This window comes from Halichoerus grypus, chromosome 8 (assembly GCF_964656455.1).
Source record: "Halichoerus grypus chromosome 8, mHalGry1.hap1.1, whole genome shotgun sequence".
NCBI classification, from domain to species: domain Eukaryota; kingdom Metazoa; phylum Chordata; class Mammalia; order Carnivora; family Phocidae; genus Halichoerus; species Halichoerus grypus.
Window position 1 is genome coordinate 79,092,638 of NC_135719.1, and position 17,725 is coordinate 79,110,362.

Here is a 17,725-nt window from a genome sequence, read left to right on the forward strand (position 1 = left end):
ACTACAGAGCAAAGATCCCAGGGGTACAGCTAGTCCAATGGCTAGGTAAACTGAAGAAGAGGCTCCCTTCCTCACACTGCCTTCTGTAACAGGAGCCTACCTCAGATCCTTTAATCAGCCTGCCCTGGGGCCCTATATATGACTCAGTTGGATGCTGTCCAGGGGCCTGACAATCCCCCGGTGCCTTCACTCGTGGAAATCAGCAGAACACACTGACCCTGTACTGCCAATACGAGACTCGGGAGAGACTGAGCTAGGAGAAGTCCACCATTTAGGACTCAAGGAGCCATGCTTTTAGTCTCTTGATTTTACAAAACTGTGAGGCTATCTTGAGAAGCCTCAGCCAAGAGCCCAAAGCTCCCTAAAGAAAGAAGTCTCCTACTAAGCAGTACCAGCTGGGTCTACAGTGCTAAAGAAGGTCCTCCCTCCAAGATCCATTCCATCCCATAATATTAAAAAAAACTTACAAATAAATACCCGAGGCTAATACATAATAACATGCTTGATTCCCATTTATAAAATTAACTCCCCAACCCTAGAGGCAGAGCTCATTCTTGTTCTCAAATATATTCAAGAAGAATTTATCTTTTTACCTGTATCCCAAACACTCTATCTTCCACTCCAAAATGTGATTGTAAACGTCCATGTCTTAGTGTATTTTCAACCCATTTATAGGTCTATCCTTTGTCAATGAAAAAAGTGGTTTTTTGTTTTGTTTTGTTTTTTTGAAAAAAGTGTTTATCAGCACTTTCTACTTAACCAAAAAGAGTAAGTAACCAGAAACTTACTCTTTTCCCAAGTGCATATAATCCTAATTCTTTTTATCTTTTGGCCCAACTCTTACTTGATAGTCTTTATCTCTGGTTTACCTCCACATCAATTTATCCATTCATTCAGCAAATGGTAACTGAATATCCACCCTATTCTAAGTACTGGGAGATTACATGGCAATGAATAAAACAAAAATCTCTTGTCTCATGGAGTTTGTATTCTAATGGGAGGAGTCAAACAACAAACACAAATAAAACTATTAGATTAGAAAATGATAAGTGCTAAGAAGTGAAATAAAACAGGGAAGGGGGCTAGAAAGTGCTGGAGAAGTGTAATTTTAAGTAGGGTTGTCAGGAAGGCCTCACTAGAAACAGGAAAAACTTTGAGCAAAGACAAAGATTATGAGACTGCTGGAACAAGCTCTAGCTGAGGAAGAGCTTTCGAAACAGACGGAGCAACAAGTACGAAGACCTTGAGGGGCTGGCACATCTTCAGTGTTTAAGGAAAAACAAAAAGACCACTGTCGCTGGAGCAGAGTGAACAAGGTGAGTAGCAGGAAATGAGGTCAAAACAGTAAGTGGAGAGAGGCAGGGCAGATCATGGAGGGTCTCACGGGCCTTTGAAGGACTCTAGTTTTTACTCCAATATAGGAAGACACAGAGGGTTTTGAGCAGCAGTGTGACATAATCTGGCTTCTGTGGTAACACTATTCACTCTGGCTGCTGCGTTGAAAACGGACCTTAAGTGGATGGACAGTGGTAGAAGCAGATACACCAGCTACTGCAATAATCTCAGAGACAGAGAATTCTAGCTTGGTCCAGGGTGGCAGAAGTGGAAGTAAGAAACAGGATTCTGGATATATTCTGAAGGTAAAGTCGGTGTGATCTGATGAATTGGATGAGATGAAAAAGAGGTGCCAGCGTGCTTTGACATGAACAACTAGAAGGATGGGGTTGTCATTCACTGAAATAGGGAAGTCTGCAGCATGAAGATGGGGAGAAAAAAAAGCTCAGTTTTGTGTATGCCGAATTTGAGATGCCTATCAGCCATCCAAGTTGAGATGCCAATCGGCAGCTAGATATTCAGAACAGAAGTCCAGGTTGGGGCTAAAATATCGGGAGTCATCCACATTGAAATGATTTTAATGTGGGACGTCTGGGTGGCTCAGTTGTTAAGCATCTGCCTTCGGCTCAGGTCATGATCCCAAGGTCCTGGGATCGAGGCCCGCATCAGGCTCCTTGCTCCACAGGAAGCCTGCTTCTCCCTCTCCCACTCCCCCTGCTTGTGTTCCCTCTCTCGCTATCTCTCTGTCAAATAAATAAAATCTTGAAAAAGAAAGAAATGATTTTAACGTATAAGACTGGATGAAATCACTGAAGGTGTGTGTAAATAGACAAGCGGTCCAAGGGCTGAACCCTAGAGTTACTAGCTTGTGGAAATGAGGAGAAACCAGCAAAGGAGACAAAGAGCAGTCAGTAAGCTAGGAGGCAAACCAGAGAATGTGTCCTAAAGCCAAGTAAAGAAAGTATTTCAAAGAGGGAGTGTCAAATGCTGCTGATCGCCTACATGGGATGAAGCTGAATCTGCCATTAGAGTTAGCTATGTGAAGTCATTGGTGACCGTGATAAGAACAGCCTTGGTGGGTGGCTCAGGTCATGATCTCCGGGTCCTGGGATGGAGCCCCTGCTCAGCAGGGAGTTTGCTTCTCCCTCTCCCTCTGCCCCTCCCCCTGCTCATGTACACATGTGTGCTCTCTCTCCCTCTCAAATAAATAAATACAATCTTAAAAAAAAAAAAGAACAGCCTTGGTGGGGTGGACTTCATAGGGAGTTGGTTGAGAGGAATTGGGAACAACTCTTTTAAGATGTTTTGCTACAAAATGGAGCAGAAAAATGGGAAGCAACTGAAAGGGGAAAATGGGCTCAAGAGGTAATCATGTGTTTTAAGATGAGGAAAATGAAAGCATAACTGTGTGCTGAGAAGAAGATCTAGGAAAGAAAGGGAAATATGGACTCTGCAGAAGAGGAGAGAGAACTGTTGAGAGATGTCCTGAAAGGCTAGAGGATGGGATGGACCTTAGAAGTAGTTGGACAGAAGCACGGACAGTTTGTTTATGGCGCAGTTTCTCAACCTTGACACCAATGACATTTTAGCCTAGGGAATTCTTTGTGTGGGGAGCTGTTCTGTACATTGCAGGGTATTTTGCAGCATCACTGGCCTCTACCCAGTAGCCCTGTCTCCCAGTTGTGACAATCAAATGTCCTCTGGGGAGCAAAATCAATCCCAACTGAGTATATAGTAACAGGTGTTAATGTTAATACAGGAACAGAAGGGAAAGCAGAGTACATGGGAATAAATACTGGAAGGTGGTTAGATGTAGTGGTGGGAGCTCGTGAATGTTCTCTGCTTCTATCTTTCTCACTAAAATAGGAGCCAAAGTAAGAGTGAGAATCAGGGGAGACATAGATTTGAGGGGCCAGAAGGTATAAAACGGTTATTGGAAAGAGAGCAAGTGAAAGGACTAGGGAATATTGCAAGGTGGCCTAAGTTTTAGGATGATGGATTTAACGTAAGACGAGTCAGCCTGTTTTTCACTAGCCCTTTCAGCTGCGTGGCTCTAGGAATCAAGTATGTGAAGAGTTGAAGCATGACAAAAGCAAGAAAGGCAAAGGAGGTGAGGCATTTGTAGTGAAGTGCTCATGACTGGAGTTTAGCTGGAGGGAAATGAAGACACGTAGGGGATGAGGTCAGTGGAAAGGAAGATCAACAGCCGGCAGGGCCTGATAAAGAGAACTGTTAGATTCAGTGCACTAAAGGGAATGAACTGGAAAGACAAAGGAGGGATGTCTGAGATCGAGATATGGAGGAGCTGTAGGTCTAGACTAGGACCAAGGGAATGAGTAGCTGCAGTGGGGGTGGAGGACAAGATCACCGGAGGAGCACAGAGCTGAGACCAGAGTGTTAGAAGGATGATCCATACAGGTACTAAAATTGAGATTTGGGTCTTTTTTAAGATTTTATTTATTTGAGAGAGAGGGAGAACACAAGCAAGGGGGAGGGACGGAGAGGGAGAAGCAGACTCCCCACTGAGTAGGGAGCCCAACATGGGACTTAATCCCCAAGACCCTGGGATCATGACCTGAGCCGAAGGCAGATGCTTAACCAACTGAGCCATCTAGGCGCCCCTAAAATCGAGATCTGACAGGAGCAGTTGCGGCATGGTATAATCTTAAGAATGGTATGTTTCAAAGCTAAGGTGTGGTAGGGATGAAAAGGAATCGACCGAACACAGTGTGAGGAAAAATGAGGACACCCGTACCATCTCCAGGGCCAGGGGTACAGAGGATGTGGGGGAGAGAAAACAGCACCACTAGAGGTGATAGGAGAAGCAGAGTCCTCAGGAGACACCGGGGCTCTGAGCAGGAATATAAAGAGAACATTCAGAAGAGAGGGTGAGGACACAGGTAATTTTACTAATAACCAGCTATTAGTTCCAGAGAGCACAAAAGAATTTGAGAAGGAACAAAAAAGGGGTGGAGAGTAATGGTTATTAGAGTGCAAAGCTGGGAGGTGACTTGGTAGTTTGGGACTTCTGCTGGTGACTGACAAACAAGAGAAAGGCCATGACGACATTAGTTCCGGCAGCTGTGACCAGGAAGGATCGGGGCACCCTCACGAGCCTGCCCCTGGAAGTGTACAGAGGAGTATGCACGAGTAAGTGCATGGAGAAGGAACAGTTTTACTCTTCAGTTACAGATCAGTACAGAATAAGACCTGGCTCCAGGCTATTTTGAGGCAAGTCCTGAGAACCTACTTCAGAGAAAATAAATGAGATGACAAACACAACGCAGTTGGCACAAAGCAGGACACTAAAACAGTATTAGTAATGCTAACACTATTAGGCAAGCATCTAAGATGCCCCTTCCGTCTTAGCTCAGAGCAGCAGCCCTGGTCAGCCAAGGCCCTGCTCTGACCCCTGCCTCCTCATCCACTCACCCCATCAACAGGAATTTATCCAGGGCCAACTCTGTATCATTCTTGAGTAACACAAACCAATTACCAACATACCAAACCAAAAATATTTTATTGCTGAGTCAACTTGAGTTTCAAAGGATGGGAGACAGGAGTCCATAGCCTTGCCAGGACACCCAGGTCAGGACAGAGATTAAGGCCCAAGTTCCTGGAGGCTCCACTTAGGGCACTATCTACTCTGATCCTGTTAACCTCGTTAGTCCCTCCAGGTCACTTCTACTTCATCTGTCCGATACCTGTGAAAAAACACGGAAAACTTGGTGGACAGCTACCCCTAAGTTTCTTCCATTCCTCTCTGCCCTCATGATTCTGGACCCTCTTCCCTGCTGATTTTTGCCTACCTCCCACATAATCCTATCTACCCCCTCCAGAAGGGTACACACCTCTGTGTGATCCCAGAATCACTGAGGGGGGTCCTGTGCCCTGCCCGAAACATCTCCCAGCCAGCCTGAGCTATCATGGCTCCATTGTCAATGCAGAATCTGGGAAGAAAAAAGATAAGAAATTTGGGATTCACAGGTGAAGAATCATAGTCATTGGAGAAAAAAAGAAGAAATCAAGAAAGGGAAAGGACCTTTACCTCTCATCTGTGGCAAAAAGCCGGGCTCCACGTTCCTGGCACATTGTCTCCATCATTTCCTGTAGCCTCAAATTACCTATGAAGAGGTAGGGGGTTGGGTTGCCTTGGTTTTAGCCCTTTCCGCATGATTCAGCTGTACACCTCAAACACACCTCATGTGTGTTTACTTACAAAAATGAAGTAGGGGTTTAGGGGGCAAGGGTTGGGAAGCAGAAACTTCTAATTTCCCCAAACCCTTAAGAGATTTAGACTAGCAGGAGGGAGATGCTAATGTCCAAGAACAGGAAAAGAGGGGCACAGTTCAATGATACATACACCCCACACCTCCCACGATGAGGGCCTCCTGGGAGCCACAATGTGCCATGGCTCGCTCTGTGATCTCTACCAGCATTGCAAACACGGTTTCCTGTGGGCGACAGATAAAATGAGAACACCAGAGGAGAGCCCAGCTTAGTTCTGCTCTACTATATAAAAGCTCCTCCAGTCCCAACTTTCTCTCCCAGCTTTTTATCCCATTACCTGCAGAGAGAAACATAAATCCTCAGGAGTACATTCGTCTGTGGCCAGCATCCGCTGGGCTACATCCTATAATTAAAGATGAAAAAAATAAATAAAACAAGGAGTTGTGGTTTGGGGATGACATGAGAGCAAAAATTAGTGCACCTGGAGGATCACCGTGTCTCACCACAGTTCAACTTACCAGTGTGTCTACATCACACTTTGCTCTTCACTGGCACTGAGCTATAGAACGGGCAACATTCGTTCGGGATTCAATAATTACAAATGCCTGCCCTGGCACCCACAATCCCCCAACCCCTTACTCAGCTTAACTTTCTCCATAACGCTTATCATTAACTGACCCTTTTTATTTTATTATTTCCCCTGGCTTCTTTCTTTATTTGTCACCCCCCTCCCTCATTAGAATGTAAGCTCCAAGTACACAGGGATTTTTATTTTGCTCTATCTTGTATTGCTACTGCCTAAAACAGTGGCTGGCACACAGAAAATGTTTAATAAATATCTGCTAAATGAATTTATTCAGCATCTAACATAGACCAGAACTAAACTATAGGCAGGAAATACAGTGGTGAACAAAACAGATATGCCTCATTGAAAAGCATGACAGTGCTCGCTCCTCACCGGTCCCACACTCACCTCAATGAAAGACAGGATCCCCGAGAATGAGACGTCCATCCCCTTTACTGTATATGGCAGCTCAACTAGCTTCTTGCCTCTATGTGGGAGTGAGTGTATAAGGCACCAAGCCTCTAGTCAGCTGGCTGCTCACCCTCCAAAGCCCTCCCAAACCTCCTTACTGTATATACAGGGAAATCCCAGAAGCCCCACCAGTCAGCCTCCTTCCACCTTATGTCCCCTTACCTCTTTGCCATCTGTTCAATATTGTAGCCTGGACTTGGGTCATTGGAAATCTAGCAGAAGGAAAAAGAGGATGGAGTCAGATATCCAGGAAGCAAAAGAAGCTAATTTACTACTTTCTACTTCCATTTCCATGGCTCCCCAGAATTTATCCACACCTTATGTTTTCTCTAGCCCCCATGGCTTACCTTCAGCACTCGAGCAAAACGATCCAGACAATTACCCACAGCAATATCGATGGTTTCCCCAAAGATGCGGTAACGATGTTCTGAATATGCAATCACCTAAGGGTGATGAGGATGTCCGTGAAACCTCAAGTCTGTAAAGAGGAGTATTTGGCTTTGGGGAAGAACATAGCAGAGGATCAATATGGCCGCTGCAGCTTCCAATAAGAAATGGAACAAAAGAACTCACCCAAACCCTGAATAGGTACTTTCTCATAGCTCTTATCTCAGAAGCCTATATGTACCCTGAGGATTCCCAGAGCAGATTCGTCTCCCTCTGCCTCTCTCCCCTGCTCATGCTCTCTCTTTCTCAAATAAATGCATAATCTTATAAATAAATAAATGAAAAAATGAATGAATGCCATTCAACATTGTGATCATCCTGCCCAAATCTGCAATACTGCAAACTTTCTTGTGAGTTTTCTAGCGTATAACATTTTAGGTTCAGATGAGCCCAGCTTTGTTCTTGCAGTTACCACCACTATCGTACCACGTGAAAGTTGCTGGTACAGTGCCTTAGAAATCAAGAGGGAATGATGGAGTACTCCAAATACCTGTGTATTTCCTCCACTGACATACAGCACAGTTGGGCTGGTGGCTCCAGTGATAAGACGGCCCATCTCAATGTGGCCTATACAGTGGTTCACGCCCAGCAATGGCTTATTCCACAGCTGGGCCACAGTGCGGGCCACAACAGCCACAGAAACCAGTGGGGCACCCATGCCAGGGCCTAGGGGGGACAGAAATGGGAGTTAGAATCCTATGGACAATCCTATGGACAATGGGAAAACCAGAGCTGGGGAAAGTAAGGGATGTGAGAGGTGAGGTAGGGGTACTGGTGGTAGGAGAGGAGAACAGCGGGCTATTCTAAGCTAGCCAAGCTCCAGGTATATTCTTCCGTTGTCAACCACTCTCCCAGTTATACCTTTGGTGTAGGCAATGCAATCAATATCCTGGGAGGTTAATCCAGCCTCTGTCAGTGCCTCCTGTAGCAGGTCCAGGATAACAGCTCGGTGATGCCTAGCAGTATCACCTGGAAGGAATCCTAGGAGATGGGACACAGGTCAGAGATCACAGGGTTTTTCTATAGCAAAGGTAGGTAGAAGTCAAAAGCAGCTGTTTAAGTAGTTGTGAAACAGAGTAAAAGAAATCTCATTTAAAATGGAGTCAGGAGGCCAGAAGGGGAAGCTTTCACACCCTACCACTCCTTCTCAATTGCAGACCCCAATGGGAAGAGAACATACCTTGCATTCCCAACAGGAAGAAGCCTATAACTTACCACCCCAGCAAGAGGAAGAGATTTTCCAGCCAATGAAAAGCCACTACACTTGGAATTCTCAGTTTACTTTAATGGACTTTTTAAGATTTTTTTTTTTTTAAGTCTTATTTAAGTCATCTCCACACCCAACATAGGGCTTAAACTCACAACTCCGAGATCAAGAGTCACATGTTCTTCTGACTGAGCCAGCCTGGCACCCCATCAATGGACTTTTTTAAATTAGAGCCCCTCCCAACTATCCCTTTTGCTTGTTCTCCAGACTCGTCTATGGTTTTGCCATAGATTCCCTGATCCAAATCGCAATTCTCTACTATTCCTGAATAAACCCATTTTACTGGTAAAACAACTGGCTATTTTGCTTTTAACATTTACACAGTGTAGAAGAGTCCCTCTCACTCTCCTCAAGCATCTTGTCTTCCAGGTTTTCAGATACACTCTTTCTAGCCTGTTTAGCTAGGCTTATCAGCTCTCAGAAATGCTCTTCTTCATACCCAAATCCAACTCAGCCTTCAGAACTCAATTCGAGTGATACCTACCTAATACCCTTTGGTGATCTCTGTGACCCTACAAACCCCATGCATGATCACACGATTATACTTTAAACACTGAATTAGATATATAAGAATTAGAGAATTATTTGTAGCTTCCCAGTTACCATGAGCATCATAAAGCACTGGCTATTTTATTTATCTTTGTATTCCTGGTGCCAAAATGCCTAGAAAAGTGAGTGCTAAACATAAGATACATATTTTTTCTAATGAGTAACCCGTCACAACATCACCTGTTCAGGGAGGTTTTTCAGGTATAAGCTAGTCAGTTGTCTTCTCCTTTATATACAGGAATTTTAGGGGAGGGTAGACAAAATACAACATAATAACTTAAAAATAATATTTGTTAAAAGCTGTAATATGTTTGGTAATTTCATTTATTTCTCAAGACCCAATAATGCAGGTATTATTATTTCCATTTAAAGAGTAAGGAACGTAAGTCCAAAACCAAATACTGAACACAAATATTGCTGTTCCTAACACCCAAGGTGGAAGTCTTTACACTTCTTCTCATTCTAGATAATTCTGATTGCATCTACATTATACTGTTCATACTGTAAAGTTTTGCTTATATGTCCGACTCTATAGCAGTTCGTAACATCTACTTTTGTATCCAGCAGCCGATTAGCATATAAAAGGCGCTCAATAAAAGCAAAACAAACCCAGAAGATACAGGTCCAAGTGCCTGCGACTCTTCTAACCATCTGCCTTGTGATGTTAATACTGTCACATAAATCTCAGAGACTCGGATCAAAAATTCTACGAGGGGACAATGCGCTCCACGCCCTACTTTGCTAGCGTTTAGGCAGATGGAAGGTGCCGCCGTGCGGAGAAGCGCGCGGTGAACTCTCAGTCCCCCACACACGCACCTGTGCCCGGAGGCGTGACGTAAGTCCGCCGCGGGTTCGCCAGCACCGTGCCATCCCGGACCACTCCCACGCCAATCTTGTTAGCGCTGCCTTCAAACCCCAGCACCGTCGGCATGGCCGAGCCTGGGAGAAAACAACGGCAGGGCTAGCTACCACTGGAGCCCGGGAGCCCTCACCAGGCCGCGCTGGGCCGCAGATGCCGGAACACACAGGAAGACTACAGGCCCCAGGTGCCGGGCACCAGCGCGCCCCGGACTAACCCCAAAGCACTCCCGCGGGTCGCGCGCCCGCGCCAGCCCCGCCCCCGTCAAGGCCCCTTCAAGAACCTGTCCTCCTAACTGCCAGGGACGCTGAGCCGGCATCTGCTCCTTATATTCCTATCCATTCCCTTACTTCTCTCCCGTGGTTCAGCCCAGACATCTCCACTGACTTTTTTCCCTCTTGCCCAGCACTGGGAATCTTCGGTCGGGGTGGCAGAATGAGTCGTGCATCTGGCACACCGATAAACAGCCCAAGAAATGAAAGGCTGGGGCCTTCAGTCCCTTGGAGACTTGGAGGCGGGGAGCGGGGAAGGCCGAGCCTCTCTGTCACGTGGTCACAGACAGGCCAGTCACACGCATTCCTCCGCCTGAGGCGGCGCGCCTCATGTCACGTGACCACTCCAGTTACCCACGTGGGGCAGAGCGTGCACGACTCTTTGTGCTCGGGTAAGGAGGAGCCAGGCTGAGTCCCGAGCAGGTCAGATACAGGGTTGCTCTTGTTTGCCCAGCAGAGGGGCTTCTTGGATGTCTGATCCGCAAGCCTAAGTCAGAACCCTAAATTAAGGCCCTCGATTGGCCGGAGGGCAGATCTCGCGAGGACGGCTCAAGGCACCCTGAAATGATCTAGTCTTGTGGGTGAGGGGCTGGAGGGCCTGTAGTGCCTGGAGGCGGGGAAAGGATTCAGAGATAATATGGTTTGAAAGGTGGTACCTAGTTCGGGGGCGCCCGAGGGAAGAGTCTTTCCCCAGCCTTAGCTGGTTTCACGACCTCTCGTCTGCAGGTAACGCGGTAAAAATACTGCTTCGGTGGGCGACGTGGTACAAGTTCAGGAGGGCGTTCGTTACAGTGATGCCGAAGCGTGGGAAAAAGGGAGCTGTGGCAGAAGACGGGGAAGAACCTAAGATTGGTAAGAGAACGAAATGAGCCCCTCTCCCTAGAGACTGCCGTGGGGGTGTTTCCGATTCCTTCGGTGAACGGGAAGTGGGAACCTACTCTCTGTTCTTGCAGTTTGTAAAGTCGCAGCAACTGTAGGCTCTCAGTGGGTCTATAGTAAATCGGATCAAAGTTGCTTTCTGACAACTTTTTATAAATGTATATTATTTTATAGAGCCAGAAGCCAAGAAGAGTAAGGTGGGAACAAAGAAAAACGAAAAAGAGGCAGGAGAGGGGCCAGTCCTGTATGAGGACCCCCCAGATCAGAAAACCTCGCCCAATGGTAAATCGGCCACCCTCAAGATCTGCTCCTGGAATGTGGATGGGCTTCGGGCCTGGATTAAGAAGAAAGGTTTAGATGTGAGTGGAATACAGGGAGTGGGAAGGGACATTGTTTAATATTGCATGATCTTGGGATTTAACCACCTTTTCCCATTTTAGTCCCAACATGTAGGTTTTATTTTTCCTTTGTGTGTGGTTTTTTTTTTGTGAGTTAAAAGGAGGGGGCTTCACCAAGTTATAACTACTGTATTTCTTTCTTTTTTTAAGATTTTATTTATTTGATAGCGACACAGCGAGAGAGGAGCACAAGCAGGGGGAGTGGGAGAGGGAGAAGCAGGCTTCCCGCGGAGCAGGGAGCCCGATGCGGCGGGGCTCGATCCCAGGACCCTGGGATCATGACCTGAGCTGAAGGCAGACGCTTAACGACTGAGCCACCCAGGCGCCCCAGAACTACTGTATTTCTGAAGTGTCCATTTTTTCAACTCCATTTCCATTGTTTTAATTAATGGCTTCATCTCTTCCCCCGCATGTTACAAAAACCTTGTTACTGGACTTGCTTCATTTCATTTCCAGTATATCTTCCATTTAAATAATTACTGTTTAGGGGTGCCTGGCTGGTTCAGTTGGGGCGTCGTGAGTTGGAGCCCCACATGTGGCCCAGAGTTTACTTAAAATTGTAAAAATACTGCTTAAAAGTCTTACGTGTCATCCATTGCCTATGAAAAAATACAATCTCTTCAGTATTGAATGTAACACTCATTTTATCTTTTTCCAGTTGTTTAGATGTGCTTACCAGACTTTTTTCTTAATACTTTATGAGAGAGTGCACAAGGCGGGGGGGTGGGGGGGCAAACGGAGAGGGAGAAGCAGACTCCCCACTGAGCAAGGAGCCCAACCCAGGGCTCACCCAGGACCCTGAAATCATGACCTGAGCTGAAGGCAGACGTTTAACCGACTGAGCCACCCAGGCGCCCCATGCTTACTAGACTCTTAAACTTAAGCAGTGACTGTGTCTAAGCAGTGTAGCTCTAGTACTTGGCACAGTGTCTTCAGTAAATGTCTGAATTGACAGTACTTTTCCTACTTCTCATTTCACTCACAGTGGGTAAAGGAAGAAGCCCCAGATATCCTCTGCCTCCAAGAGACCAAATGTTCAGAGAACAAACTACCAGCTGAACTTCAAGAGTTACCTGGACTATCCCATCAGTACTGGTCAGCTCCTTCAGACAAGGAAGGGTACAGTGGTGTGGGCCTGCTCTCCCGCCAGTGCCCCCTCAAAGTCTCCTATGGCATTGGTGAGACCCTGTTGATTCCTAATCCCTGAACTCTTCCAAACCAATTGCTAATACCCCACTCCAGCCCCTAATGTTTCTTTACTTTCCCTTTTCTTATACTTTTTTCAAAAGATTTTATTTGACAGAGAGAGACACAGCGAGAGAGGGAACACAAGCAGGGGGAGTGGGAGAAGGAGAAGCAGGCCTCCCGCGTTGCTCGATCCCAGGACCCCCCCCCAGGATCATGACCTGAGCTGAAGGCAGACACTTAACAACTGAGCCACCCCTTACACTTTTTTATGCTGATTTTGTTTCATCGTTTCTGTAGGTGAGGAGGAACATGATCAGGAAGGCCGAGTGATCGTGGCTGAATTTGACACGTTTGTGCTAGTAACAGCCTACGTACCTAATGCAGGCCGAGGTCTGGTACGCTTGGAGTACCGGCAGCGCTGGGATGAAGCCTTTCGCAAGTTCCTGAAGGGTTTGGCTTCCCGCAAGCCCCTTGTGCTGTGTGGGGACCTCAATGTGGCTCATGAAGAAATCGACCTTCGCAACCCCAAGGGCAACAAAAAGAATGCGGGCTTCACTCCCCAAGAGCGTCAAGGCTTTGGGGAATTACTGCAGGCCGTGCCCCTGGCTGACAGCTTCCGGCACCTCTACCCCAACACGGCCTATGCCTATACCTTTTGGACCTACATGATGAATGCTCGATCCAAAAATGTCGGTTGGCGCCTTGATTACTTTTTGTTGTCTCACTCTCTGTTACCTGCATTGTGTGACAGCAAGATCCGTTCCAAGGCCCTGGGCAGTGACCACTGTCCTATCACCTTATACTTAGCACTGTGACACCGCCCCCAAATTACTTTAAACCTGGGAAATAAGCCCCCCAAGCTAGCTTTAAAACTTAACCTCCCCAAACTTCTTTAAAAACTGCTCTCTAGAGATATCTGCACTGTATTTCCCTTCTAAAAATACGAATCCTTCAGCCAGTCTCCTACTGATGCTTTTCTTTAAACCCCCAATTTTTTTTTTTTTTACATTAAACAAAAGCTACTGATGATTTGAATTGTCCACATGAAATAAAGAGCCATAGTTCCAGCCTTGCTGTCTTTGTATTCTACCCCTTTGTGGGGCTACAAATTCCCCTCATTTTTTCACATATAAAGATAAACAACTGGAAAAGGATAGTCATGACCTTATTTATTTACAAGCACAGGATGGATCCCTAGCCTCCCCCAAGACAGAGCAACCCTACCCAGCCCAGTTAAATACTGCAACTAGGGGGTAAGGTTGGAAGGAGGAATTAAGGGAAATACAGGACTAAGGGAACATACCCCACATTAAATAGTTATATACACATCAGTTCCTGTGGTTCTGTACAGAGCAGCGGCTGACCCCACCCCCCCAGGACACGGAATGGGGGGAGAGGAGACTGAGGGTACTGAGGCCAGAGCCAGCCCCTGGTGAAGTGCAATAGCAGCAGCAAGGTCCTAATGGTGCACAAGAGGGAGGGAACCCCCAGGGCTACCCATGGCCACCCTGCCCTGGAATGTTTAAGGGACAGGAATGGCTCTCAGGGAGCATATTAGGAAGGACAAGGCTAGAACCCTCTTTTAGGACCCAGGTTTAGGGGCAACATTCTGCCTATTTCACCCTAAACACAGCAGCCCTTGGAGGAAAGCAGATGGCCAGCAGTGGTCTCTACCCCTCCAAACCTAGGTGAGGGCCTGGTTCCTTCCTACTTCTCCCCAGGGAAAAGGAAGGCAGCTGCTTGGCTCTCCTTACAGAAGCCGAGGGAGCCTTTTACCACAGTTCCCTTTGTAGTGTCACTGTCCCCACCAGGGAGGGGCCAGGCACAGTCTGTGGGTCCTCGTGGAGCTCAGGAGAAGTTCTGGACAGGGTGGCTGACCTTCATACAGGCCCAATAAAGGGCCCGGCCCAAACACAGCACAGCCAATAAGATGACAAGTGCCCAGGCTGCATAGATGCCTCCATATCGCCGTGCATGCTTCCAGGTGCCAAACTGATGAAGGAAGAAAGATGGCGTTACTGTTGAGCTCTGACCACTTTCTCGAAACCCCAGTAACAGAATGGAAGCTTCAATCCCTGGTGCCCTATCCATGTGTATCCACTTTCAGGGACCTTCTTAAAGGCCCAGTTCTGCTCCCTTCCCCTAGGCAGGTACATAAGTCATACAATCCCACACATCTGTCAGTTTTTCTTAGTGTCTGACAGGCGAGCCAGATTTCCTAACAGCAACTCTTAATTTAACCCACTTCTCCACTGCCCTATCTTCTGCATAAAGAAGATGGCTGTTTTTTACTCCCATAGTAACAATCAAGATTATCCGTTACCTTCGACTTCAGCTCACCTAGATATTAAAACAAGACAAAATAAACAAAAATCCCTCAGTTTCTTTCACTGTTTTTAGGGTAGCCATTTCCCCAGTCTTAGGCTGTGGAGATGAGGCTGAAGAACGAGAGGGGTTGGATCAAGGTTACTCACAGCAAGGCCAGTGGCAGTGACGGCCAAGAGTAAGCCAAGCAAGAAGCAGCAGATACATCTCTTTCGTGGATATCTGCGCCCAATAGATGACCTGTGGGGAGGCAAATGGATGGATGTTTGCAATGGCCCTATAGGTTTTCCTGCACATGTTAACAATTACCAGCTCAACAATGCCACTCTCCAATCACTTACACTTTCCGGCAGTGAGGGCAACGGGCCAAAGTTCGGTCTGTGAACTCTGTCCACTATGGAGAACAAAAAAGGAAGAAACCAATTAACAGAAGCAGGGTCATGTCCAGTGAAGGCCCTGGGGCAGGGGAGGGTAGGAAATGGAACATAAGAGAAATTAGAACAAGCCTTCTTAGGATTCATTATCATAACTCAGAAATACATTTATGATTACTTCTGTTTCTCCCCCTCCTTCTCAAGGCTTCCCAATACTCCTCCTCACCAGGAAAGTATTCTTGCAATGTCCACAGATGACCCTGACACCCATAGGTTGTGGTTCTGGACTCAGAGGTCCTGGATGCACGGGCCCCAGGTTGATGATTCTTTTGCTATAAAGGAGAAAATGACTATGTTTAAATAATTTTTAATCCTAAAGATTCCCACACTATCCCTCCTTCACATCCCCCACTCCCTGCCTAAGTTCCTCTGCTTCTCTGTACATGTAATGTACCCCGCCCCACCCCAACACTACCCCGAGGGAATTGAGGAATAACACTGCTTAAACTTCAGGTCTCTAATTTCCCTTTTATCTCATGCTAATTCACCCAGCCCCTTAGACTCTCTATTTCCTATAAGACACCATTTCATCCCAATCTTTTTATTGTGAGATGAGTAAGATGGCTATAGCATTCTAAAGGTACAATGGTCTGCAGTGTTTTCTCCTTCTAAATAAACACCAGGCTCTCTCACCTTTACATTCTCTGCAAACATTCATCCCTTTTACGGCTTTCCAATTTTTCCCACTGATGCCCTTCCCCACCTTATGCCTCTTACCAGTAGGGCCGAGGGCAGGCAATCCGCTGGGAAGTCACTTTGCAGATAAGGAGACAGTTACAGGGGCACCGAACATATTTTTTCCCTGGAGGTGCATTCTTGATTGGCTAGAGAATAATGAGGACATCGGTAAGCAAACCTCTAATTCCAATCCCTTCCATTTCCTCCAAAAACACCTTCTGAGGAGAGATCATAGAGATAAGGTCTTAGCCAGGACAGAGAGATGAAAGAAAAGCATATAGCATGAGATTTGCAAATAAAGACTAGGCTTAAGTATCCAGGATAGGTGTGAAGGTGCAGGACGGTAAACATTAGCTTTGGTGAGTGGCTTCTGGGGAAACAGCAGTGTGAGACTCCTGGAACTGAAACCGGGGTTTCATGACTACCACTTGGCTAACACCTGAAGGTCAAGGGTCTAGAATCGAGGGATCAGAAAGAGGATCTAGGAAACAGGGCCCATTTCATAGATATGTATAACTCACAGTGGCTTCATTGCAGACGCCACATTTGACTACATGCTGATGCATCTTGCCTTCCACGTTGATGAGAGACTGGCAGACTCGGCAGGTGATCATGGGGGCACTCCCACTGTCCGGGCTGGTCAGGGGTGAGTAGGGGGGCGGGTCCTCCCCAGGCAACACGGCTGGGTGTCCCTCAGGGAACGGGGGAAATGCTGGAGAGGAAAGTATAAAGGAGGGTGGCATCACTTGCAGACACCCCCACTGATGCTCCAAAGGGTCAGGGAACTCTTTTTGGTCCTCAACCCTTCTGACCTAGCTCGGCGGGCTTCTTACAATCCGTGCTTCGATCAGCTTCCCCAGAAGCCCCTTCCTTTCCCAAGCTCCGTGGCAATTGCGAAAGGAAGAGAGCTTCACCCAGTCACAGGTGCAACTGCTCCGCACCTGGCGCCTGGGCCCCGCCTCCGCCCTGGGCCCCGCCCCCTCCCGCGTCTCAAGAGTACCCCCGGGAACACCTCGGACCCACCCCGGCTTACCCTGGGGCGGGGCATGTTTACCGGCTCCGTACGGTGGTGCGGAGGGGGTCAGGCCTCCCCCGGGCCCAGCCCCACTCCCGCCCGGCCCCACTAATCCGTTGCCGCCGGCGCCACCGTCGATGGGCTCGGAGAGCAGCGGGGAGCGCTCTCCGTCTGCCGCCATGGCCCCCACCACCGCCTCCCGCTTCGGCCAAGGATCCGGCTCTCTTCGCCGCTGCCGTCTCCGCAGCCACCGCCGCCGCCGCCGCTACCGGGTGCCCAGGGCGCCTGCGCGCCTCGCGCCCAGCTCGCCCCGCAACCAGTGGCCTACCCCGCCCGATTCCGTCCCGCAAGCACGTGATAGGCTATCCCCGCCCCGGCCGTGCTGTTATTAGTGGCGACAAATCAATTCTTGGTCCTGCCAAGGCAGCTCTTTTTTTCCATTGGGGAGCGCCGCGGTAACGTCAACTGTCACATGACTTCCCGGAGGCCGCTGGGCCTGCAAAAACTGCACGTGACGAGAGGTTCTGCGAGCCATTGGAAGCGTGGCCCATCGCGTTACCTCCAGACCAGGAGGTGGGGCTAGGTTGCTTCTGCTCACTGGTCACGTGTTTCAGGAAGCCGCGCGTCCTCCGTTACGCGCCCAGAGCAGGTGCATAATCATTGCTCCTCATTGGCCCAAAGGTACCACTAAAAGACATCTCCTCTTTGCGGTTATAGTTGGTCTCCAATTGGCTGGCCTCTCTGGTCCCGTGACCCGTGGGGTGCAACTGTATTGGTCCGAACTTAGGTCCAGAAGCAGGGGGCGTGGCTGAA

The 17,725-nt window shown here is 47.8% G+C and overlaps 3 protein-coding genes across 5 annotated transcripts; 1 reads left to right on the forward strand and 2 right to left on the reverse strand.

Moving 5' to 3' along the window:
• Positions 1–4,836: 4,836 nt before the first annotated feature.
• On the reverse strand, positions 4,837–9,963 carry OSGEP (O-sialoglycoprotein endopeptidase). The gene is made up of 11 exons (XM_036118027.2): positions 9,681–9,963; positions 7,910–8,029; positions 7,539–7,714; positions 6,949–7,044; positions 6,764–6,813; positions 6,539–6,617; positions 5,903–5,968; positions 5,699–5,789; positions 5,384–5,459; positions 5,187–5,285; positions 4,837–5,039 (listed from the first exon to the last, which is right to left on the reverse strand). The coding sequence occupies exons 1-11, from the start codon at positions 9,793–9,795 to the stop codon at positions 5,000–5,002; spliced, it is 1,008 nt and encodes a 335-aa protein (XP_035973920.1). The 5' UTR covers positions 9,796–9,963; the 3' UTR covers positions 4,837–4,999.
• A 301-nt stretch (positions 9,964–10,264) lies between these two features.
• APEX1 (apurinic/apyrimidinic endodeoxyribonuclease 1) lies at positions 10,265–13,527 on the forward strand. 2 transcript variants are annotated; one of them, XM_036118024.2, is made up of 5 exons: positions 10,265–10,387; positions 10,722–10,847; positions 11,049–11,233; positions 12,258–12,450; positions 12,758–13,527. In XM_036118024.2, the coding sequence occupies exons 2-5, from the start codon at positions 10,790–10,792 to the stop codon at positions 13,273–13,275; spliced, it is 954 nt and encodes a 317-aa protein (XP_035973917.1). In that variant the 5' UTR covers positions 10,265–10,387; positions 10,722–10,789; the 3' UTR covers positions 13,276–13,527. The 2 variants fall into 2 exon arrangements, with proteins under 2 accessions (XP_035973917.1, XP_035973918.1); XM_036118025.2 differs by having other exon boundaries at positions 10,345–10,418.
• An 85-nt stretch (positions 13,528–13,612) lies between these two features.
• On the reverse strand, positions 13,613–17,245 carry PIP4P1 (phosphatidylinositol-4,5-bisphosphate 4-phosphatase 1). 2 transcript variants are annotated; one of them, XM_036118029.2, is made up of 7 exons: positions 16,931–17,245; positions 16,419–16,609; positions 15,937–16,043; positions 15,386–15,491; positions 15,127–15,179; positions 14,935–15,025; positions 13,613–14,452 (listed from the first exon to the last, which is right to left on the reverse strand). In XM_036118029.2, exons 1-7 carry the CDS (start codon positions 17,091–17,093, stop codon positions 14,309–14,311), a joined length of 855 nt encoding a protein of 284 aa, XP_035973922.2. In that variant the 5' UTR covers positions 17,094–17,245; the 3' UTR covers positions 13,613–14,308. The 2 variants fall into 2 exon arrangements, with proteins under 2 accessions (XP_035973922.2, XP_035973923.2); XM_036118030.2 differs by having other exon boundaries at positions 16,952–17,244.
• Between the last annotated feature and the right edge of the window lie 480 nt (positions 17,246–17,725).

Bases quoted from the DNA above. Each gene is read 5' to 3' on its own strand.
- OSGEP (XM_036118027.2), bottom strand. From the start codon at position 9,795: ATGCCGACGGTGCTGGGGTTTGAAGGCAGCGCTAACAAGATTGGCGTG. The intron at 5,286-5,383 runs GTAAAGGTCCTT...TTTTCTTCCCAG, and splicing joins CTTTTTGCCACAGATGAGAG to ATTCTGCATTGACAATGGAG. The intron at 5,040-5,186 runs GTGTGTACCCTT...GTTTTTTCACAG, and splicing joins GATTCTGGGATCACACAGAG to GTATCGGACAGATGAAGTAG.
- APEX1 (XM_036118024.2), top strand. From the start codon at position 10,790: ATGCCGAAGCGTGGGAAAAAGGGAGCTGTGGCAGAAGACGGGGAAGAA. The intron at 11,234-12,257 runs GTGAGTGGAATA...TTTCACTCACAG, and splicing joins TTAAGAAGAAAGGTTTAGAT to TGGGTAAAGGAAGAAGCCCC. The intron at 12,451-12,757 runs GTGAGACCCTGT...TCGTTTCTGTAG, and splicing joins CAAAGTCTCCTATGGCATTG to GTGAGGAGGAACATGATCAG.
- PIP4P1 (XM_036118029.2), bottom strand. From the start codon at position 17,093: ATGGCGGCAGACGGAGAGCGCTCCCCGCTGCTCTCCGAGCCCATCGAC. The intron at 16,610-16,930 runs GTAAGCCGGGGT...TTTCCTCTCCAG, and splicing joins TAAACATGCCCCGCCCCAGG to CATTTCCCCCGTTCCCTGAG. The intron at 16,044-16,418 runs GTGAGTTATACA...ATTATTCTCTAG, and splicing joins GCGTCTGCAATGAAGCCACT to CCAATCAAGAATGCACCTCC.